We start from the raw sequence: 24830 nt of genomic DNA, 5'->3' as shown, positions 1-24830 counted from the left end.
AACACGGACCTGACTTCTTTCTTGTGTCCGTGTTTGCACGCCCTGTCTTTTTAGAATGTTTACCTGCTTCCATGTTCTCTGATGGAATTATTCCTGCCTCCTGCAGAAACTCACCTGAAACGTTTGAACAGCGTCTTCCGTCAATAACAATTTTAATACACGCACATATTTCACCTACAAAAAAACGGGTGCCCTATTCTTCGAATGACAAGCCACACGCTTTCAACATCGCTTTAGTTTTTAACCGCTTTTGACATGTTCAACTTTAGAAACAACGTTCTTGTGTTGTTGCGGACGTTGATTTGTCAGCCTGAAAGTGAAGTTAGACGAACAAAGTCACACGAAGGGGACCGCCTAAGTACATACCAAGTTGCAGTGGCTTAAATAAGTAATTAGACGATCGAAAAGCAGTCTTGAAAAAAAAAAAAAACAAAGGCACCACCGCGGAGCAAAGTTCCGGGCGCACTTGCTGCGATTGAGCTCTGCAGCTGCCTCGCTCCCGCAACGCTGGCAAAACCCACATTTTATGGCAGAGCTGTCAGAGTCGGGAAGATTGGTGGGAGGGTTCCGCTCGTCATTTTCTTCCCCCCGCTTCTAGAATTGGCGTTGACATTCCTTTTCTATTTTCGTTTTTCAGCTTTTTTTTTCTTTTTTGACTGAAAGAGCATTTCAAATGCGCCGCCTGAGAACCGCGAAGAAGTTTTCAATTTCTTCTGATTGACGCAGATAGCTCGAGATGCTTTAAATTTCAGGCGCTTTATGTGTGAGCTCGCAAAAAGCCGGCGGCGTTCCAAGTTCCGTATGGCGAGATAAAGAATGTATTCCGCGCGAAAATACTGAATATTTAACCACCACATATGGTCACGCGTTTTCGCTTGTTTACGGACACTTTGGTATTCAGAAATAAGGTCCGAAGTTTATATTGAATGATTTTTAAGTGAAGAGACGAATTTCTTCATAATATTGTTTTCAGTCTTATTTGGGGATAGGTATTTTCTTATCATTTTTTCACGTTGACACAAAATAAGCTTTTTATGGCGCGACCACCTAGCGACATAAGTTCCTTGCTGAGCACCCCAGATTTACCACTGAGTGGCGTTGTCCATAAATTCACAGAGTTGACTTGTCCAAGTACATGCATATGCTTAAGTGCATCCTACGTATGTATATAAGTGACCCTAGTGCAATAAAGCCATAATTTCCCCATTCTGTTGGATGTGAAGAACTTTTTTATATATTAATGTGTGTATCGTGTGTGACTGGTGTGAATAATGGGCATTCTGTGTGTATTCCCGGATCAACTACGGCATACTTTGAGCTTCAACCTTGACAGTCATAACGTAGTGTTGTGCTTCTGCAAGATAAGTAACGCAAATAAATTTCAAACCCTATAACTTTCGAGCCCCAAAGCAACAGGCCACCTTGTGCAATCTAATGCTGTCTGGACACATATATTTGTAGAAGGGGTTTTCATATGACAACAGATGAAGGGGATGAATTTTTCAAGTTCTAGAACTTTGCACCAGCGTCATCGAGTGCGGCATGACGAAAACCAACAGGCAGAGAGCACGATTTCGGTTCTTCTACGACATGTGTAAATGAAACGATGGCACCGGTCACGCTGTTTTCAATGAAAACGAATTCTCCTGATGACCCGAAGGTCACGGGTTCGAATCCCGGACGCGGCGGCTGCATTTTCGGTAGAGGCTAAATTGTTTCAGGCCCGTTTACTTTGAATTAGGTGCACGTTAAAGAACCTCAGTTGTGTCGATATTTCTGGAGCCCTCCACTACGGCGTCCCTCATAATTATATGATGGTTTTGGGAAGTTAAACACCAGATATCATTTTAACTTTCTTGCGCGTAAGTCCAGGTACATACTTCTCTTCAGCACGCTATCTACGACTTATTGCCGCTTCAAGTGACGTAGTTTAAATGCGGCGTTGTTCTTCGACATCAGAATAACGTCTAGACGGCTTTGTCCCCAGCGTCTTCGAATTAAGTCAAGCGTAATGACCTTTTCATTCTCTTTGCCGTCTCTCTTCTGCACGCAAAATTGTACTGACAGCCAAATTTGATGGTGCCTTCCGGCAACGGCTTGGCTGTCAGAAAGTTTGCCGAACGTCCTCGCAGGAAAATTTCGATTAACACTCGTGGCACAGCGGCGGGGCCCCTCCAGTTCAGCGTCTTCAGTAAGCTTCGTCGACGGCCTTTTACGGCAGATGGCGAGAATACGGTGCAAAATTAGTTCTTCCACCCTTTGTCCTCTTTCCCTCTCTCTCTTTTTCGTCAGTTCTCTCGGCCGCTCCAACTAACTTATTGGGAAGCGGCCATCGTTTTCATTTCTAAAAAACGGCGATTCAATAAGCGAGTAATTCAATAGTCAGCGTCATTGTGTTCGATAGGACGGTGTGCCGCAAGTTCTGCCAGAATAACAAGCGACTTGTTGAACTGACGAAGTATAAAGCAAAGAAAACAGTAATTTCTAATTTAATCAGAATCTCGACAATTTCAACGAAGTCCAGCTAAAAGCCAGTTTCTAGCGTGAAGCGCAACAGCTCTCAAGAAGAGTACCCCGAATTTATGCGAACCCTGTCGAAAAATCTCATATGACACGTATGACACATATCGAATAATCTCGTATAATCATGCGAGAACACATATGATTCACATGTATTCATACGAGGCATATGTGTCGTATGACAATTTTCGATAGGGTAGCATTGGAAAATAAGGCATAACTGGTATAAGCGAAATAAGTTTTCATCACATCATCCAAATTAAAAAGCGTATTATACAAACTTAATCTCTACAGCGCTGAGCGTATAGTACCATGAATAAACACGCTTTATCCACAAAGCATAACAAGCACATCATAAGTGTGCTCACCATTACATTATGCAAATGGCAAAGTTACACGTGCTTTGCATCAATTACCACAGTTCATCACTACGTACGGTGCTGAACATTTCCGTTCGCGTGTGTCGATTTACAATATCTGAACTGCGCACTCTTTAAAAATAAGGAGTATATACAATTATGCGACGGTTTTTACACGAGAGCGCGTCTATTGAGGACAACGCTGTGGACGACATTCGGCAAGACCAATTCTATATTCAGTCTGAGCGAACGAACTGGATGCAGTGATTAGCATAAGATGTCACAGGAAATCTCGCTCGAGACGACGAAAGACAATCAAACTAAGTGTTGCACTTTACGCACAATATGATTTTTTTCAAAATAAAATGCGATAGGAATGAGCGGGAAAAACACGTATTAGGTTAGGTGTAGGCGAATAAATCTAGGAATATACTAAGTTGTTAAACATCTCCACATAAAGCAGTGATACTAGACGTTTCTTGCTCAGAGCAGGATAACATATACGAAATTTTGTTTCCTCGCTTAAGACCAATGTGCCGGTATCCCAAGTGTGGCCTCTACATGTGCGTCGTGTTATATAAACATTGAGACGTTACAGTGGTTATTAATGTAGCTTTGCTATGTGTGCATGAACGTCTTAAATGGTTTCCATGGATATGCAAATGAGACATGTACAACAACGCCGATCGTCATGGGTGACCTTGTCAGTACAAAGCAAAGATGGGCTGAGTTTGCGCTCGCTTGCATCTCGTTGTAGCAGCGTTCATTATGCAAATAGTGTGCAAATATGAGTGCTATGGGATCAAAAGGTAAATGAAGCACCGTGTCTAGGCTGCGCGAAGACTAATGAGAAGAGCCGTTAACATGCGTTCCTAATGCATTAAACGCGTCTTTGTGGTTATTAGGCGCGCGATAAGATCAAGCAACGTTCTTCTCGAAGCAAAGATTTCCATATTCATGTACCTAGTAAGCTGTGGTTTGCAGTAATAAAGCTGCTGGGAATTGCTTCGCTAGTGCTCGCAATTGTAATTTTACAATGCCATGAATCGCTCATGTGCAAAGTAATTGATTCTTCTTAAACAAATCGGCTAATTAGTTGTGGAGGCAGAAAGTTAGTTGGGCAGATGATATGAAGGAGTTGTGGGGATAACGTAGCCGCAGCAAAAACAACACCAGGTTGATTGTCGAAACACGGGAGACGCCTTTGCCCTGCAGTGGGCGTAGTCAGGCTGATGACAACGACGATGGTGAAACTTGAAAATGTAGAGACATTCGAAGCGCACCTTGTGATATTTGGTTACACGAATGCGGAGCAGTGACGGTTCTAAATTAAGATTAAATGACGTATCGAAGCTGCATGAAATCTTATGAGGGACACCGGGCTAGGGAAAAACTTTTACCATAGGGAGACATTAACGTGTACGTAAAGCAAGGCACACTAGCGCTCTTATTTTCCTTCGCATATATTTTCCTTAGCCCCTTGCTTCAGCAAAATGGCTGTAGTCCGCTGGTGTACGTAGGTATGATTGGTGCCTGAGAAACAAAGTTTTCCAGCTGTTATTTCATTGCTAATTGTTGGGGTTTTACGGGCCAGAACCACGATATGATTATCAGGCACTTCGTCAATGAACGGCTCCGGAAAGTTCGACCACCTGGGCTTCTTTAACTTGCACCTAAATTTAAGTACGAGGGCCTCCATTACTTTAGCCTCCAAAGAAGTCCGGCCGCCGAGACCGGATTCGAATCCCTGACTCCAGGGTCAGCAGCCGAGCACCGTAATCACGGTACCACTGCTGCGGCGCTAATACAGTGAAACCTCGGTGATACGAATCTCATGGGACCAGCAAAAATATTCGTATCATCCGAAATTCGTATCACCAGAAAGCATGGGAAATTAGCATTCGACAAAAGAAAGCCGGCGTACATTTTGATTTATTGTTTTTTATGGCCGCAGCAACGTCGGGAAGAACCCTGAATGATTGTCAGTTAAGTTTTCAGATGTCGGCAGTCATGACAGCAGTCGTAAATATACGGCACGTACGCGTGTCTTAATTAATGAACCAGGTGCGTTGTGAACCGCGACAGCAGTAGCCCCTTCCAAATTTTAGTATGCTTTTTTGCATGACACCGGCGTACTGCAGCGAAAGTAACAAAAGAAGCGCTTTGACGCAATGGATCAAGGCCACAAAATTACAGAACCACGGTCCTGTGCTGTGATTTTGTTATCGCGGAGGTGTTGGGGATGTTTTTTGGGAGATTTACGGCCGTGCCCGCACAACGTACGATCTCAACGGTCGCGCATGTTGACGTTGTGAGGCCTGACTCCTTTGCCAAGACCGTCCTCGCCTTCTTTCGGTCCTCGTCCACCTTTCATAGGACTTCTGATGCACGAGGTAGGCACGTGTAAACACAGTACGACATCAGCCCGCGTCGACGCGTTAGAAAAAAAAGAAGCATGGCGCTAATTTCCTCTGTAATCTAAACGCAAAGGCACACGGAGGCACATAAAAGCCTCAAAGATTCGCGCACACAATCTCGGAAGCCGTGACGCATCTCTGAAGGTTTATTCTGACCGCAAGAAAAGTGTTTTTCTTACACCGTGATCTGACGACTTGGCGGTGCGGCGCGCATGCCCGCGCTTGCGTTCCCGCGCTCGCACATGCTTGGCACGTCTTCCGCGACAGCGCGGACAGCACCTCTTCGTACCTGGACGGTAGCGTACGTTCGTATCAAACGTCGCTGAGTGAAAATCGGTTCGCAACAACCGTAATCCTTTACATTGCAGGCCAATGGGCCTTGGCCGGGACCAACGAAAATTTCGTATCACCCCGAAATTCGTATGAACTGTGATCGTATCACCGAGGTTTCACTGTATTTAATTCGAAATAAGTGAACTTGGATGCACACAAGAGTCCATGAACCGCAGTGTCGAGAAATGGGTCGCTTACACTCATCTAACATCGTTACATACTGGCATAAGTGAACTGAAAGCTTTTCTAAGATGCCAACTATAGGTCTGTTCTCGATTCATTTAGGTTCATCACCGACCGTAGCCGCTACGAGTCGAGGTCGAGCCTTTCCCAGATGAAAGCGACAACTGAAACTGCCTTGCGTATATAAAGGAGCCTTACACAACTTCGAGATCAGGGCGTGTTTTTCCCGCACGTTCTACATACACGAGAAGTGCATTAGCCGCGATATGCAGGCCCGCACAGCAAGTCTCCACTAAGCAAAAAATCCGCGACTCACACTCCGCTTAACGCCTCGTTCATCGAGTTACCAAGGAAACCATGCCGAGCCGATAAGACATTTTTGTTTCTTGTTGTTAGATGAGACGATAACAGACACAGTACCGGCATCACAAGGATGTTAACACTTCTCACGACATGCTCACTGACTCTTGTGTTTAGGTCGTACGCGATAGCATTTAGTAACGAGGCAGCATTAATAATTTTAAAGGTAAGGCAGCGACCTCTCTCGTAATAAGGGGGAAAGGCGCGTGCTCCCGCATTCATATATTCTTACCATCGAGTTATCTAAATTAAGCCTCTATTAACCTAACATTTCCTTGGACTGGATGCGCGGCTATAGCACTGTACCACCTAGACGGGACTGTACATACTCACCTCTCTTACTTACCATCGTCATCCATCATTCTTTTTTCTCCCCTTTCCCCACCCCCGGTGTAGAGTAGCAGGCTAGAGCATAATATCGCTCAGGCCGACCTCTCTGCCTTTCTATAAATAAACCTCTCTCTCTCTCTCTCTCTGTGACGCAATCTATCTGAACATGCATGACTTTACGAGAGCGCCCATTTATGGAATTTAGCTCTACCCCACTATTCACATCATGATGACTCCACGGTACCATAGTACACACATCTATTAATAGTATTTGATGTGCGCATACAGTGAGCTCCTCCTGAAATACTTATCAGTGTACTCAGAACACAGTACACGTGTTTCCCAGAATGAGGAGAAAACCGCGGCATGGTGGGAAAGAAATGCGCTTGCTGCAGCCACTTTGGTGAATCGTGCTTTCTGTTGGGTTTAACGCCTAGTATTTGGTGAAAGCCCCGTCGCTTCAGCGTACGTATTTTCGGAGCTCTGAAAAATAACTCTACTGAAACAAGGGCACAAAAATCACTGTAACGTTGATTTATGTGGTGGTGGTGGTGGTGAGGTGTTGTTGTTGCAACAGGTACGGTTAGCCTAGCAAAGCCGATGGCATCCGATGGCATCCAGATGGCATCCCCTCCGCCATACTAAAAGCATATGGTACTATATTTGTCCCAGTACTGACTACGATATTTAATAACTGCCTGGACACTTCCACATTTCCTAGCATGTGGAAAACTGCTCGTGTTTTCCCAGTATTTAAGTCGGGCTCTAAGACAGATGTTTCTAATTATCGCCCGATTTCTCTACTATGTGCCACATCAAAGATCTTCGAACTGGCTCTTCACAAAATATTGTCTTTTAGTGTGAAAAACTCACTGATTCCAAATCAACATGGTTTTCTTGCTGGCCGCTCAACTACCACAAATCTTGCTAGTTTCATGACGCAGATCTCCACACCTATTTCTCAGAGAGGACAGGTTGACGTAATCTACTGTGACCTGAGCAAGGCTTTTGACGTAGTCAGCCACACACTGATTATGGTTAAACTGGCGAACTTGACGTTGACTTGTCGATTGTGAATCTCTTGCACAGCTATCTGCTCAATAGATCTTGTTATGTTGCCGTAAATGGCCAAACCTCTTCTTTGTATAAAGTGACTAGTGGGGTCCCTCAAGGGTCGGTATTAGGCCCACTCCTATTTTTAATTTACGTTAATGATGTTTCTTTTGCCATTCGTAATTCTTCTTTCCTCTTGTATGCCGATGACATCAAGATATTTAAGGAAATTCATTCAGTTAACGACTGTCGCTTGTTGCAGTCAGATTTGTGTTCTTTTTCCGAATGGTGCAACGGCAATAACCTTTCTCTAAATACCGCAAAGACAAAATTCATGTCTATCACTCGCAAAACATCTAGCGTGTCATTTCAATACTTTGTCAATTCTGTACCGTTATGCATGGTTTATGAAATCAGTGATCTTGGTGTTGTTGTTGACAGCGCGTTAAACTTTTCTTCTCACGTTAAGCGTGCTGCTATGCGGGGCCTTCGTTCTCTCGGATGTGTTTGTAGAATATCTCGAGAATTCCAGGTCTCCCATGGCCCTACACAAATTGTACACGGCAATATGTCTTCCGCAACTTGAGTATGCGTCCGTGATATGGAATGGCATTGCTCAATCCAGCGGTAACACCATTGAACGAGTCCAGAAAAAATTCCTCAGCATATATAACCATCGCTTTGCTAAAAATGACTCTGGATCTCGTTCAAATACTGCTGAGTCATTATCACTGCCATCACTTCACTGCCGACGAAATCGTTCTGATCTCTTATTTCTCTACAAGCTAGTCCACGGTTTCATATCCTGCCCTGTACTTCTCAATTGTGTTAATTTTCGAATTCCGCGTAAGTTAACCAGAGAGAACAGACCGTTTCATGTACCCGCCTGCTTCTTCCAACACTCTACCGTTCACAGAATACAAAGTCTTTATAATATTAATTTCTTGATCTTGACGTTTTTCATAGTCCACAATCACTGTTTTTATCCGAGCTTTGCACTGTTTTGACAAAGTATGGCACAGTGTACAAAGTCTTCCCTTCTCCGTCTTTCCGCATAGTTGTATATGTGCAATCTAATTTTTTATTCCCCTTCAATATTTCTCATATTGTCTTATTTTACTCCTCCCCTTTAGTGTTCATTTCTCTTTGTCTACGTGTTTTGCTCTTTTATTTCTGAAGACTGTCTGTATTGTATTGTTTATTTTTATTGATTTTATTTTTGCGTGCGCCTGCACAAAGACCTCACGGTTGTTCCTGGGCACGTTAAATAAATGATTGATTGATTGATTGATTGATTATTATTATTATTATTATTATTATTATTATTATTATTATTATTATTATTATTATTATTATTATTATTATTATTATTATTATTATTAAACACGATATTTTACCTTCTGCTGTTGGCTATCATCGCTGCAGTGTCCATTATTTTGCCCATCGGTATGGTAAGTGGTGTTTTTTCGAACTCCAGTCAGTCGGGACGGCTCTCACATGTACACAGTCATATTTTATTTTTGCAAGAGATCTTTGCCATTTGCTGGCCGCCTTTGCTTCTAATAAGGTGGTGATTGATAATCATGTCGGGATTTGCTACTAAATCATGACATGATTATGACTGTCGGGTCAGCAGCCGTGCACCCTAACCACAGCACCACAGAGGCGGACCAGTTCTAAGCGCTTTTGCGAACACTGGCAGCCCTGAAGCTTTGGTGACTTGAAGGCGGATTTTCTCTGGTTCTATATGAGGAACGCTTACAAAGTGTTTCTGCGGGCGACGCGTCGCACGGGAAAACGAGGGAAGCCAACCGGCAACTCGCGTTTACGCATTACACAGTTGCTTTCTCATATAGGGCTCGAGGCACGACACGAAGAAGCGCTGTGTGTGTGTGTGTGCTTTTTTTTGTTTGCGCTATAAGAAAAGCTTACTCACTCTGAGTTTTGCGTCGTTTCCAAACAACGATTGTCGCATTTCTAGTGTGTCTTTCGTTAAACCACCGGGTACTTCCGCGTCGCGAACGGTATGCGCGTGTCAGCGTGAAATTGCGTTCTTGACAGAGAAGTAGCGAAAGACGTTTTAAAATTGAAAGATACACGACCGGATAGGTGGCGGCTACCCTTTGGAGGCAAGATGAGCGACGAAGCGTGCGCATATCCCTGTTTGTTTTTTGTTTTCCTTTTTTTTCATCTTTTGCAGCGTGCCTGTAATTCGGTCTGCTGGGAGGACCGACAATCCAATTCTGAGCAGCGCCAACGAGTCTAGTTTTGCGCTTATCTCCTTCGGCTGCGTTGGACGCCGTGCTGGTTCGGCGCGACACTTCTGAACGCGGTCTTGGTTTGTAGACTAACCCGCTACACTTGAATAAATAGTCCTAGCTTGTTGATACCGCCCATTGGCAAAAATTCAGTGAAGAAGAGCTCTAACAGTGGGACCATGCAACGCGTTCTTTCTATCACGACTATTTAACGGCAAATGGTGAATAGGTAGGAACACAGGAACATACGAGTATGGGTTTTAATACCAACTATTTATTTCTAGGTTGTCCACCGGTATGCGTATAATTAGGTGCGAATGCATGATGTCTCATGATCGCATTTTTGCTAGAATAACTGCGATGTAAAAATCGCAGCGGCTATATTGTGTGACGGGGAACTCGCCCTAAAGTAGAGAAGAAATATTAGAGAAGGAAAGGCAGGGAGGTTACCCAGTTTAGGAAAACCGGTTTGCTACCCTACACATGGGGACAGGGTGGGGGAGATTAAAGATGGAGAGGAAGGAGAAAGAGAGAAAGACAGCACATGACACAGCACACACAGTCAGTCGCTCTTGCGTGGTACGCGACATTTCTGTCACAGCCGCTTGTCCAAGTTCGCCTCTCTTAAAAACCTCAGCAGTGCCTTCGTCGTCTTCAGCTGCGATGGCTTCTGTTGACGACATGCAAGAATTGTTTCAAAAGACATTTGTCTACTGTCAAGGTGCCCTAGAGCGGACGCCATTGTCTGTCTTTGAACATTATGTACCATACAGTCGCACACGATGTGGTGTAGCGTCTCCTCGCAACGACAGGCATCGCAAAGAGCGTTGTCGGCCATTCCAATCCGAAAGGAATAGGACTTCGTAAATGCCACGCCTAGCCATAAGCGATAAAGCAGTGTGGCCTCTCTTCGGCGGAGTCCAGTTGGCATACAGAGATGCATCAAAGGGGACAGGTGGCGTTGACGTTTGGTTACGTTGGTTTAGCTGCCTGGTGGGCATCATAGAGCGAGCGTGATCTCCTGTGCAAGACCTCGAAAGTATATTATTATCTCAATGGGTGGCCTGAGAACGAGCAGTTATCAGCACGCTTACTTGTCTGTGATCATTTTTGTGGTCTTTTCTTCTTTTGGAAGTCAAGTTATTGTAGTCAGAATTGCCAATGACTAGCCTAAATGTCAGTGCCTGTGTAGCTTATTTGGTAACATTTGTGACATGCAGGGGTGTTCAAAAGTGCCCAGGCCTCGGTGCCAGAGGATTAAATGGGTAGCGGCATGGGAAGTTCTATTACCGCTGTACATAGTTCGAGCCTAATGGAAGAACGCAGCTCTCGGTGGAAGAATGGAAGAACGCAGCTCTCCACTAATTGCTCGTGGGTCTCCGAGATATTGTAATGCCCTGGTGCACTGAAAATACTTTGGCGATCGCTGCGCATAAGGTAAGTATGCAAACGAGAAAACGATAGAGTTTGTGCAACTGCACATTATCTTATCAAACTTATTAGGAATGTGTATTGGGCAAGGTGATAACGATCACTCCCCAACCGGCGGTAACCCAAAACACTCATTTCGTCACTGTTGTTCCTGCGTACTCGTTGCAAGCAGATGAAGTAGGCTGGACTGCGTGTGCTTACCACCGCCCTAATGGCTACCCCCTCTTTCTGCTCACAGGCGCAACACGAGCAACACGCGACCCTGGTACCGGGAGTCCGACACAGCGGAGCGCAATCAGCGCGCGCGGAGAGCTTACGAAGCGCTGCTGGTGGTACAGACGAGAATCCCCGAGACGCCCGAGTTCTCGCACTTTAAGCAAGCCCTGCAGGAGACAGCTCGCAAGGAGTTCGAGTTCGACTACAATACGGACGAGGTGAGGCGGCTCGGTGTTGCAGAGTGTGGCCACTACACGCGCGAGCCACCCGACGAAACTCGCGATCGGCGGCATTCACTTCGTCTGCAATTACGCGCTCGCTAACGACAGTAATTAAAGCGGAGCGCCTGTAGGGCTCGTGCGACAGGCGGGCCGAGTGGCGTGCGCATAACGGCTGCTGCTCGTCGAGCGCCCGTGTTTTTCGATGGTACTGTTCTTCAATGCAGTTGCGACAGGTTGGTGCGCGCCTTCCCTCTCTGATGCTTGCGAGCTTGTCATTCATGCAAGCATGCATGAAAGACTACACTTTCACTGTGTGTACAAAAGCTGACGCGTCCTGAAGAACCATATGTAACCTTTCAAGATTACGTCAGTACAGGAGAAGGGGTGGAACGTTTGGTGTTACATAGAAAGGCAGCGAACATTGCGAAAATAGTTATATTATAGGGGACTCGCAAGCCTATACTTTAAGAGGACCGTGGGGGCTGCCTTTGTGCCTTCGTTGTATAGAAACGGGTGGATGATAGAAAAAATTCGGCAGATCCCACGTACCCTGGGAGTCGATGTTATGCGAAGCATGCGGCGGGAAGATGACCCTGGCGAATTTTTTGCTGAGTGCAACGTTACAGAATGACGCTAAAGACATGTATAACTTTTATACACACACATATATGTTGAAGAGCCGCATATGTGTTATAAAGCGAGTTGTTAACAGTTGGGTAACGCTGCCAACGCCAACGTGGGTATGACCAACACCAGAAGCAGTAAGCTGATATGTAGCGCTTATACTTGTCCGTTAAGATGGAGAACGCACGCACGTTTCACGAACCCGTGTGCATGTGTGGAAGAGGTTCCTGACAGTTGTTGAACAAGGTCATCATCACCGTGATCAGTGAGCACCAGCAGCTGGTCATGACTTGTTCTCGGATCTGGTCTTAATCGCGGTGACGAGGGGTCCATGTGTAGTGAAGTATGAGGTGCAGTACAGCTGTTGGAAATCGTGGGTGCCTCGGTCATTTCGTCGACAAATTGTCTCTCGATAGAGCCAGCGACATGTCGGAACCTGAAGTCACCCTTCGCGTTGGTGAGGTATAGGCCGTCGAAGCTGGTAGGCCTGGATAGTGCTACTTAGGCCAACATCAGTGGATGGCGCTTGTATTCGTAGACTACCTGGGAGTGTGTGGCCTACGTAGTCTAGTCTACAAAGCTGCTCTCAGTCAATCTGGCTTCATTCTCGGCTAGCTTGAGGCCATCGCCCAGCCTCGTAAGAAATGAAGAGGACACTGCGCCGTTCTGGCGGACTAAGTGCACTTTACGGTGCGGTGATGTGAATATCACGCGTAACTTTCGTTAATGTACTCCTCCAGGGTCGAGCAATGCTTCAATATAGCTTGCTAAATCATAGGAATACAAACGAAATGTTTATTAGACTGCTATAAAGCGGTTTCCAAACCAGGCTATAGACCTGGCGTGGCTCAGTGGTAGAATACGTGATTGCCACGTAGAATGCTTGGGTTCGATTCCTGCTGGGATCCTAATTTTCATTGTTTCCATTCGTCGAGTTAACGCTGCCGATGTTGGTTTTTCTTAACGCTCTAGCATTTAAGTTACGAATGTCTGTTTTCGCCGTTCCTGGGTAGATATAAACTGTTAATCACCTGTGGCGCATACCCGTAAACCGCGGCCCGTGGTAAACGGGTATGTGCCACGCGTGTCTAGCGGGAAGGGTTTGACGACGTACGCGACAGGATTTTCACGTTATTCATGTCATGACCCGACAGTCGTATTCGTCAAATCCTCTTACCTTCCCATGCCAATTTTGGTCTACATTAAATTAAGGAGGCGATCATGAAAGCACCCAGACGTAGGCGGCTAGATAGATAGATAGATAGAAAGATAGATAGATAGATACGTATATAGAAACGCTCAAAGTGCCAAAGGTTCGCTAAGAAATGCTTCGCATTTAATATTGTCTTTTTATGATTAAATGTCTATGAAAACGTACTCTTTCGCAACAAGCTGTATGGGCAAGGAAAATAAAACCGGTGGGCATTGATAGTAGGGCGTAATAGCTTTCCTTTAGCAACGCTATTCAAGAGGTAGCGCACAATGCTAAGTGGTACATTCGTGACTCTCAGCACTTCTTGCGCGACTTAAGTTCCGAGAGCACGATCGTTTTTCTATGCGAGTCAACTCTTATAAAAAAAAAATCTAGATTGCGTGATGATACCTATGGCGTTATTACTTCAGAATCTTCGAAGCGCACAGAGAGCGAGGAATTGGATCAGAAAAGAAAGGGAGAAAGTTGACACCCAATTAGAAAAGGACAGCGAATAAAGAAAGAAAGAAACAAACAAAGAAAGAAAAGCTCGCTTATTGTTCGGACCTCTCGTTGGATTGTTGCTTGCTTCGCCTATGCTAACAGCTTGACTCGATCTGCCGCTCATCACATCTTTTTTTTTTTCCTTCCATTTCCTCTTCCTCCCGCGCTTGGCATTTTCACCGCGCTCGCTTTCTTCTTCTTCACCCATCTGCTCGGGAGAACAAAGGAGTGGGATTCGTGCAGGATGGATTCGAAGCTGCATACAACTGACAAGGCCCCGCGGCGAGGCACTCGCTTGCCTCCTCGTCGCCATTGCCTTTCAGTGCGCTTCGTTGATATCGATCTTAGCTAAGGAATCCTCTCCACCTGTCCTCACGCCCTTCTCTGGACGTGGAGTGGTAGCGGAAGCCTTTCGCCTCGCCGTTCTACTTTGTCATCCTCGTTCCCGCCACTGACTCGCGCCCCCCCTCCCCCCGTTTTTCCTTTTCTTTCCCCGCTCTCCCTCTCGCATTCGGGAACCTCCTTCTATTGTTCAAGGCTGTCCTTATCCTCCCAACTGTTTCCTTTTTTTTCTCTCTCTTTCCTTTCTTCACGTTCGCCTACACGTACTTATAATTGTGCTGCGCCTCACAGAAACGATCAGCAATTACTAAGTTTTCTTTATTCTGATTCTGTTATAACCCCGCACGCTCGGGAGACGTGTCTTCTTTTTCTCAATTCCTCAGTTGATCGAGCTATTCACTGCACTTGCTGCTTTCCTTGTGCAGCCAATTCGGCGTTTCCTTCCTTTTCTTCTTCTTTTTGTCACGCTGCTTCCCTGACTATTCTGAGCCTCGCAATCTGAGCACTGGCACTATTCCACTTCGGACCTTCTTCGGCTCCTCAGAACTTTCAGTCTCGCACGCAGCTTCGGCTCCTCGGTCTTTGTGGGGGCAGTTTGCCTCTATTTCTGGGCCTGACATAAAGGGAAAAAAATAGCAGTCCGGAAGTATCCTCCCATTGCTGGATTCCTTTGGTTAGGGAGCCGCCCGGGGGTGCAATTGTAGTGATCCTCTTTTGTATTGCCTGTTCGTTGGTAGATGATTGTGCTGTATTGGGATGCGGACAAACCGAGGGTGCACTGGGTCGAAGATGGTCCACTATCGAAGCAGCCTAAATACGCTGGATGTGTCTAGACCTGTAAATATGTTGAGACCGGTGGTCAAGCGAAGTCGGGATGTTTATTGACAGAAAGGAATCGACAGTGCAGCTGCCTCGAGCAGCAAACATGACATCAGTTTGATCCATTGCTCACGCATCACAAAAGTGCGCCAGCGCATTGGAAATATGCGCTTCACGTCAAGTAACTCAGAACAGTGTTTTGCTTTTCATACTTTCGATGAAGATATCACCTTTAGGACAAACCAAAAAAAAAGAAAAAGAAAAGAAAATAACGGTTGACGCCTAATAACAAATTTTTGAAAGATATAGAAGTTCTCAAAAAGGAGGCAAACTTTGGCATCAAGGTTGTCTTGCGTTATTCTTTTCTACCTGTCCTGCTCTTGCTGCACTTTCTCACGCCTCACGTCTAACGAACGACAGCGTCTTGTATAACTGATTTCATGTTTTTTTTTTTTGTGTGTTTCCTGCCTGTAAGTTTTGGTATTGCCGAACGCAACTCTGGATACACCTCTGAAATTTTCATATAGTAAAATTTAATGAGAGCATACAGTTGGCGAAGGTGGCCGCAAGTCAAGGAAATAGCTTTTTCTAAAGGAAACTTTTATAAGAGGGGCCCGAGATGTCAAGTGCACCTTTTTTTCTCACATGATATATTCGGGACACAGGTCGATATCTATGCGATAAGCGATTCCTGATTATTTATTGCATGCCTTTTTTATTGAAGCCTTCTTTATTGCATGCAAAACAAATCGAAATGCAAGCATGGTGCTCAACCCGTTTATAGAGAGAGACTAAAAAAAAATTTCCTTGTAGTGACGTGCGGAAGACAATTTTTTCGTAACATGAACCATTCTTCATCGTGTGGCCTTCAGCAGAATCGATTTGCCAGCAAACTATTTTATTATTTTTCTCAGTAGCGCGTCCCTGGCAAAGATGTTGTTCGAACACGGACACGCGTGAGTCCGGACAAACAAACAAAACAAAAGAAAGGCAGTGAAGAGAATACAAGGGAGTCAAACTGAATGTTTCCATTCGATTAACTTGGATGCTTATAGTAACGAGAAAAATTCGAACAGTCAAGTGCTGCGCAAATATTGATTCCACTGACGCGGAGTCAGGAAGAGTCATTCTCACATTCACCGCTTTCCTGTACATGTATGAAAGGATACCTTTTTCGGGCTTAGAAATGCAACATTTTGTACCTGCTCGTTAATAGTGACCGCGAAACAATCTGCCTAATATTTCTGTGCTGTTGGAGATAATGTATAAAACACTGAAAGCGGACCAAAAGAGGCTGCATTTTTAACAGTCAAGGACTGCACGTTGTATGCAGCCATTGTGCATAATCTCTAAAAATCTTGAACTCGCGTGATGGATACGTTAGGGATTATGGCATCATCATTAAGTGCAAATCAAGAAACAGAGCAATGCAAGAAGTGTATTTAGTTTTTAGAAGACGAGGTAGTTTGTTTAAAATACTTTTTCACTGTATAAACACTAAGTGATGTTTTCTTATTCTTTGCCTTTTATCATTGACCGTAGGTGAACCCATTTGTATCCGCCTTCTATGAAGCCGTGATCCTATACGCATTGGCCATCAACGAAACCATAATGGACGGCATGCCCATCACAAATGGAAGTTACATTACGCAGAAAATGTGGAACAGAACGTTTGAAGGTAGGTACATGTCCATTTACAAGCGCCTGCATGTATTTTTATCTACAGAGGGTGCCTTGAAGGCCCGGGAAGCGCTGCGAGATTACTAGCACCTGCTGGTGTTATTCAAGTAAATGTAACAAAACCTAAAGATGTCATACAGGCTGCGCTGTTGGGAGTGCACGTCTGTTACATCACATCACACGACATAAGTGATGCAGTTTCTTTTGTCCGAGATGAAGAACTTTTTCTTCGAGAACCGGTAAAGTAGGAGTTCAAAGAACAGCAGCTTTGGTTCTATACCATAGTTTAGATATTAAGAAGTCCTGATGTTTTGCTTATTACCTGCATTGCAGTTAAAGTAATGAAATCCAGCTGTTTGCATCAGGATAATAGTGTTGACATCAGAAAGAAGCTCTTAATTTTGAAAAATAATAGTACTTAAAGGATAGCTTCGAATATTCGCATTCCGAGAGCTGTCAGTGCTGCAGTGATATTCAGAGCGCAATTTAGGTGCTTTGAGTGAAAAGAAAAAAGGTATTACTACCTCCACCTGCAGGGCAATATCCATTTTTCCTTTGTTTCCATTTCAAAGAAGAGGGTCCAAGGGACAAAGGAGCATGGTTGCTACACATGGTAGTCATCCGCAACCATCTCAGCTCAACCCAGGATAGCCTCCGCATGTCGCGCTTGGAGTTGCGCGAGGCAACTTCGCACTGCTCCTATTCTTTTAGTGTAAGGACGGACGAGGAAAGGGTCAGATGATTCGAGCACCCCCGCATGATACGACCAAGATTGGCGCTCTTTGCGGAGTAATGTTTGCAGGAAGAGGAGAGGAAGAAACAAGGGTATAGGCGTAGCTTTCACCCCGATAATGCAGATATCTCCCGTGTGCATTTTGGAAGATGAGGACGGCTGCGAGAAATACCACGATCGAACAAGAAAGCTTCATGATCAGCTTTTGTACACTGCTGGATGAATGTCTCTCCCAGTTATCTCCACACGGCCGCCGCCGTGGTCAGATGTCCCGTAACCTCTGAATACTGGGGCCCATGGTTTGGTTGTAAGCGTCATGCGGAAGGCAGTACTGCATCAAGGAGGTCAATTCAATTTATGGTGAGGGGACGAGTCATTGAGAGGTGGCAGAAGTGTTGCTCTTTACGTGTCTTGCCTCTTCAAACGATGTCCTCCAAGAAGGAAGAAGCATCTGAAAAAGTAAAAGGTTACTCCGGTTTCAACTTTCTAATTTGTTTCCTATTCATCTTGACACAGCGTTGCCTGAGTAATATTACCGTCGTTTAGTCGTATTTTTTCAAGCCTACGAGTATAGAGAAAGAGAAAAAATATTTCTTCTAGATCACGGTGGAAACAATCTTCCTGTATGTATGAAACTGCATGTATAGACTATATATGAAACTGTATGTATAAACTGCATGAAAGCTATAGGCCGCAAAAGTTTTTAAATATGTATCATTTAGGATATGGTGCGTACAGTCGCGCTCAATATGACTTGCAACACGGGAGCGCGTGGCCTAATGAGTTTAAGGATTGCGCCTTCCTTCCACTAGCACTTAATTCTGCAACTAAACACCGTTTTCTCACTGGAGGATGTTCCCGAATAAGAAGAGAATATTTAGTTACTGAAATGAAGCAAGTTGAAGTCATGCGCAATCTTTAAACTCGTAAGGCCACGCGCTGCCGTGTTGCAAGTCATATTGAGCGCGATGGTACATAGAACCTCAGTTTCACAGAAGACGTAATACAGAGAAAGCTACAGACGTGAGAGAAACTGTATAAAATCGCGCCGAAAGTCAAGCCATTAGGAAAGTATCACGTAAACAAGCGCATGTGTGATACTATATAAACCACATATATGTGTCTCGTTTCGTCAGGTATTATTCATAATTAAATTACGAAAGCTGAGTGATGTTCGGCAGAGCACTAATGCGTAGGGAAGAAATATACCTGGCGAAGTGCAAGCACTTCATCACTTCTCCTTAAGGTACTACATAATGTACATCAGAGGGAAGTGTGTGACATTTCTTATGAGAAAGTGAAAATGAGGGTTGTCCTGGCCATCCTCAGCATTATTTCTCGTAAAGGAAATGCGTTTATTAATGTTCCGGGTACAACGAAAGATTATGAATCATGATATTTTTCCTGCGCACACTGGTATATTTATAGCAGTTATTGCAGCATGGCACTCTTGCTGTGCCTTACATAATGTAATGTTTTTGTTGCTCCAACGAACTCGAGTGTTTTCAGAGCTCACCTCTTTGGTTTTCCTAACTGGCGTTTTGTCTTGTATACAGCTTGTAGCATACGCATAGAAACAGTTCGGATACCACTAATGAATATTAATGTCGTTACGTTTCATTTATGTCAATTACTTACTCCTACGGCATTCATTGGTTCCCTTTGTATGACACTGTGACAGATTTTTACTCAGCTTGCTGTAAATCTCAGAAAAATGAAAACTTACGACTCATATATGACATCCACCTTATCAAGACGCTCGTTTCTGCTGACGTCCATATTGTTCCGTGGTAAAACTATAAAACAGCGCTTTCTTAAACACAAAGATGAAGGAAAGAAGTGACACACACACGTGTGTCACTTCTTTCCTTCGTCTTGTGTTTAAAAAAGCGCTGTTTTATAGTTTTACCATGAACATCACGAACTCGCCCAATTTGCGAGTCTTCTTCAGTCCATATTGTACTTAGTAAAATTGTGAGTTATTGCCGGGAAACAAAAACTTCTATCCACTTTCTGCCTTTTATGTATACCATGCAAAACGCTATCATTTGCTTTTATCTTTTAAACCTGTTTCTGGTTTTCCAACTTACGAGATACATTGAAATAAAGTGCAAAACAAAGAGCCCTCACCAAATTGTAGAAAAGGCAAATCGCCATAAAAGCTTCAGCAGTCGTTGACGAGAGTAGATTCGCCCGAGTGACTTTCGCATGCGAAGCCTCCTCGACGTCTAAGCTCTCGTTCTGATCTCAAGAAAAATAAGAACAAAAAAACAACATTCAATCCCCATTAGGTCACACTGCTGGGATCAGGGCGGCTTGCGCAGGCAATTATGTTTTCCTAATTTTCCAGCCTTTTCGATAGCGTTTTCGCACAGGTAATCTCGGCGCTCGTGTACGTCAAAGCAATTTGTGACGACTCGTTCGACTCGGAACGAAGCAGTTTCGTTACTCCAGACTTATACGGCGTCCGGAGAAACGGAAATGGAAATCAGAATTCTCAGACGGTGCGCAAATGCAAAAAAGAATAATTTGTCCTCACTTGTGTATCGTTGCTCAACGTTCTTTAGGAATCACGGGTGCAGTGAGGGTAAACGAGAAAGGAGACCGGGACTTGGACTACTCCATCCTGGACATGAATCCAGAGACAGGACAATACCACGTGAGTGTTGGCCTTCCCTCCAGTAAAAAAAGAAATGAGGTTAGTGCACGCATAGTATTTTCATGTAATCAAATATAAGCATCACTTATTACGTTGTATAGTGGCAAGGGCAGGCCACTAACAAAAGTCAGCGCATCTCCAGTAATGTGAATCATGACGAGTGGCGAAGCACTGGGTATCGTACCGGTATGTCACCGTAGTCACCCGCCGTTGCAGTGGATATATATATATATACATATATATATATATATATATATATATATATATATATATATATATATATATATATATATATATATATATATATATATATATATATATATATATATATATATATATATATATACAAATGTATAAAATGTATTTATTTGGTTTCTCTTTAAGGTTTGTTTATTTTAATCCTCTTGTTATAATTCGTATATCGTCTTGAGTTCTGCATTCCGTTTTCCCCTCATTTTGTTTTCGTTTTTCCTTGTGCGGGTGTTCGGTTTCGGTTTTGTGTAGCGGGACGGGCGCCGACAAGGCTAGGCCCTGAGGAGCTTCGCCTCTAAAAGAGCAATCTTTTTGTGAACAATTGGCCGCGAGATCGAGCGAAGTCGCCGCCTGGCGGCTACTGGCTGAGGCGCGCCTAGTGTGGATTGCTCCCTGCGTCGTCTGCTAGCCACGTCGTGTTTGCATGTGCGCGTACGTCATGCACGTTCTCAAAGGGCGGTTTGTTCTGTTATGTTAGCGCGAGTTTAACTGCTCGTACATATACCTAACATGGGGTACAGAAGCAAATGAGCTTGCTAGGCTGCATGCGCATTGTAATAAGATCAGTGAGTGAGACTTTCGAGATGGCAGTGTATTTGTGTCTTACCCTTCGTGCGCCAGAATAATTTCAGTGTTGGTGCCGCTTTCTGGTTCAAGCACCGCCTAAAGTGCGCTCGGCATAGTCCCAAACATGAGGAGCATTAAATAGTGTGTGAATGCAGCGTTTCCGCGGCTCGGTGGTAAACAAAAAACGAAGCTCATGTACTTTCGCGTTGTTGTTAGGTGTATAACCGCGGCACTCCAGTTCATGATGAGCTGTAGTTGTGCTTAAGATGTCCTTTTATTGTAAGGTCGTGGTCCCGCTACGCCGAAATATTTCTATCAAGTGAAGTCTGAGACTTCGGTACTCAAACTGTCCCTAAAAGAAAAAAAGAAAAGAAACACAGACGCTCGAATGACACGGCAGTGATAAAACGGAGTTGCCACGTGCAATTCTAACTTGGGGCGAAATTTATGCAGAACCACCCGTGTGCTTAGATTTAGGTACGCTTTGAAGGGCTCAGATGTTCAAAATTGATCCGGAGGCGTGCCTTAGATTTATGTCGTATAATGTCACGCAAAACCTCATCCTTTCTTTTTACATTATCTGAAGCGTTTGTGTGGAGTTGTTATATATTGATGGAAGGCAGCGGACATTATTAGTTTGAAAAAAAAAAAAGACAGTTGTTTCGTAAAATAGCCGGACCTTTGTTGCATCATTGTCGTGCACGTAATCAATCGATGAAAGCTCTGTGCAAAACTCTTACCTGCGTATATATGCCTATTCGCGTGAACAGTGCTATTGAACTCATTGCACAGGAATATGGGCTAGTATACAAATGAACAAGAAGTAAACACTTAAGTAGTCCAGTCGTGCTACTGCAGTGCGTAGTACACGAAACACAAGCTAAACACGTACAGAGGAAACAACAAAAAAAAATCGTCATATAGTGCGTAAGCGCAGACTGTTATCCAGGGCGAGCACCCCTTTCATCGGCAGATTGCGCTTCTCTTTCTAGTAATAGTAACGTTGGATGATCTTCGTGCATCGATTCAACAATGAAGAGCGTATATATTACCAGTAAGCTGCAATCAACGCATTTTGTTCGCGACAATCGGTTCAAAACGCTCAGAACGAAGCGCCGCTGCGTGCATTTGTATACGCGCCTCCGACCGCCCCTCCGCACTAACACGGCGACGGTGCTGCCACCTATACGTCGATCTCGCGGCCAATAGCCGCATTGATGAGACAGAGCTGTGCTGTTACAAAAGTTCAATTCGTTTCAAATGTAATTGCAGTACAGTTCGACGGTTGTTCGACAAAATTGGTACCAAAGGGGACATTGAAAAGAAAAATGTACAAAAGCCCCGTCGCTGTGTGCGTTGTGTATGTGTGCTGTGTATGTGTGTTGCGTATGTGTGTTGTGTGTTGTTGTGTGTGGTTACGTCTGTCTGTGTGTTCGCGAGTGTGTTTTACGTATTTGCGAGCGTGCGTTCTGTGCGTTTGTGTATGTTTGCGTAGGTGTGTGTATCTGTGCGTGCGTGCGTGCGTGCGTGTGTGTGTGTGTGTGTGTGTGTGTGTGTGTGTGTGTGTGTGTGTGTGTGTGTGTGTGTGTGTGTGTGTGTGTGTGTGTGTGTGTGTGTGTGTGAGAGAGAGAGTGAGTGAGTGCGTGTGTCCGTGCATGCGTGCGTGCGCGGGTGTAATCGCTCATGTGTATCGTGTGCTTGAGTGTGTTTTCGTGTGCGCCTTCTTTTTTTATGCACGTTAGTGCTTGGAACTAAAAAAATGTATCAGCTCCTGCGTTTTCTTTTTCATCGCACTTGCCTTTTTTTCATCATTCACATATGGCACTTAATAATCAATTAATGAAATTCTCCCCGCAATTTACTCTAAGCGATGTTTTTCCGCTTGTTTCCGCATTCTGCGCGTAAATTTCGCATGCAGATTAAACGGGACACTCATTTTGCTGTTGCCTTTCCCGGCATTAATTTTAGTATCTCTGAAGCGCATTCTATGTTGTAAGCGCGAAAATTATTTCCTTTTTTTTTAATTTTCTCTCGTGCTGTGGGTCACCACAAAGCCAAGAAGGCGGAGCACTGAAAGTTCTGCTCGTTCTGCTGCTAGGCAACGTCCTCGTTTCGTCTCTGTTGGCTTCTGTTTTCGTTCTCTCAGAGGGCGAGGCCGCAGTGGGACTGGCGCATGCATAATGCATTCTTAATCTCCGATCAAATTTAGATTGCCGTTCAGCGTGAGCAGACAGCGATGCCATGTTTTCTGGCTTTATTTATTTTTCTTTTAGACGCAGACGCTCAGAAGTATGTGAACTTGCATTGAAAACAAAGAACGCTTTTGAGTACTTGTTCGAATACATTCTTTTTTACAGACTCGTGAAAGGCCAGTCACCGGCATGTCATGTCCAAGGCGTTTCTCGGGGCTGAGAAGTGGCGCGATCTAAACTTTTGGTTCGACGATGTACTTAATTTGATTTTGTAAATTTTATCTCAGCGTAAAAGAACAAACAAACGCGTTACAAAAGCAGGAATTCGATCCTTTCTTCCTCCATCTACTTTTGCTGGTGCCGGAACTTCCTTCAATGAAGTGCAGCACTTCTTGAAGCGGTACTATCTACATTTTCGTTGAAAGTATGACAATGTCTCTTAACATGAATGATTCGTCACCGAAGTGCGACTTGTTTCCTTTAGATAAATATTGCCTAAAGGATTAGTTAAAGGTTTCGCCGAACTTTCTTGTAATACAATAACAGATTGAACTCCGCGGTGGCGTACGAATCAAACTCATAAAGACATGAATACGGCAATGACAATGCTTTCTTTTTTTTTTGCTCATAGTGTGGCAATATACAATATATCTGAAAAAAGCGCACGCATTTGGCGGCTTGTAATGAGGACACAAAATACACTGCTGACGTCGCAAGGATCTGGTTGATTGTGTAAGACAATCTTGTATGTTACAGCCTTGCAGAACTATCTAGAAAGCACGTGTCTTTTTTTTTTTTTTGCCTCAGTCGCAGAGCTAATTATCAGCCTTATATGATCAGACAGACCGTCGGTTTTAAATTTGACCAGCACGATTTCGTCTCAACTCCTCGTTATTGGCTGTTACGCATCACAATGGCTGCTGCAAGGCAGTGGTTAATAATTCTCTTAAACCAGAACCTTGCGCACTTATTTTAAACATGCGTGATGACAAAGTTACCATGTTACGAATTTATTATTAGATTTATTATACTATTAAAAACGCGAGCGACAACAGCGAGGAGATGGAAAAAGCTAGCTGGCATCTTTCACAGAATGTATCACGGTTACGCTCACTTTCTACCACGGAACTCTTTAAGGTCGAGGTTAATCTCTGCGGAGCGTAATGCAGCTTCTAGCTGGTATGTGCCACAGAAAATTGGGCAAGCTGCACTACTCACCTCAAGTCCACTAAATGTATAATGCGACAGCAATATTGTGCAACCCGCTCCGCTGTTTAACCAGTCTTCCCGACGTTAAGTCAGTGAAGCTGCTTCAAATTTTGCATGCAGAAAGGGTGATTTGCTTGTGATCTAAGATACCTAATTCATGTAGGTGGTAGCCAACTACCTGGGTATGCGGCATGAGTTCGTGGATGTGCCAAACCGCACCATTCACTGGGCCGGAGGGCGCACCTCGCCACCTCCTGATGTACCTCGTTGCGGATTCGATGGATCACAGTGTGCCGACGGTGAGCATAATACCTTGAGCACTGGGACAAAATACACACTTGGAATGGGTACCTTATAGTTGTGCTTTACAGACGTT

The 24830-nt window shown here is 44.3% G+C and overlaps 1 protein-coding gene across 1 annotated transcript in view; it reads left to right on the top strand.

The window, feature by feature from the left end:
• The window catches only part of LOC119393555 (atrial natriuretic peptide receptor 1), a 215530-nt gene that overhangs the window by 107692 nt on the left and 83008 nt on the right, over positions 1-24830 (top strand). The window contains exons 3-6 of the mRNA XM_037660647.2: positions 11483-11678; positions 16705-16840; positions 20143-20234; positions 24618-24753. Coding sequence (XP_037516575.1) covers positions 11483-11678; positions 16705-16840; positions 20143-20234; positions 24618-24753 — 560 coding nt within the window. The remainder of the gene's footprint in view (positions 1-11482; positions 11679-16704; positions 16841-20142; positions 20235-24617; positions 24754-24830) is intronic.

Source organism: Rhipicephalus sanguineus, chromosome 5, assembly GCF_013339695.2.
Source record: "Rhipicephalus sanguineus isolate Rsan-2018 chromosome 5, BIME_Rsan_1.4, whole genome shotgun sequence".
Lineage (NCBI taxonomy): Eukaryota > Metazoa > Arthropoda > Arachnida > Ixodida > Ixodidae > Rhipicephalus > Rhipicephalus sanguineus.
This window is presented reverse-complemented; position numbering and strand designations above follow the sequence as displayed.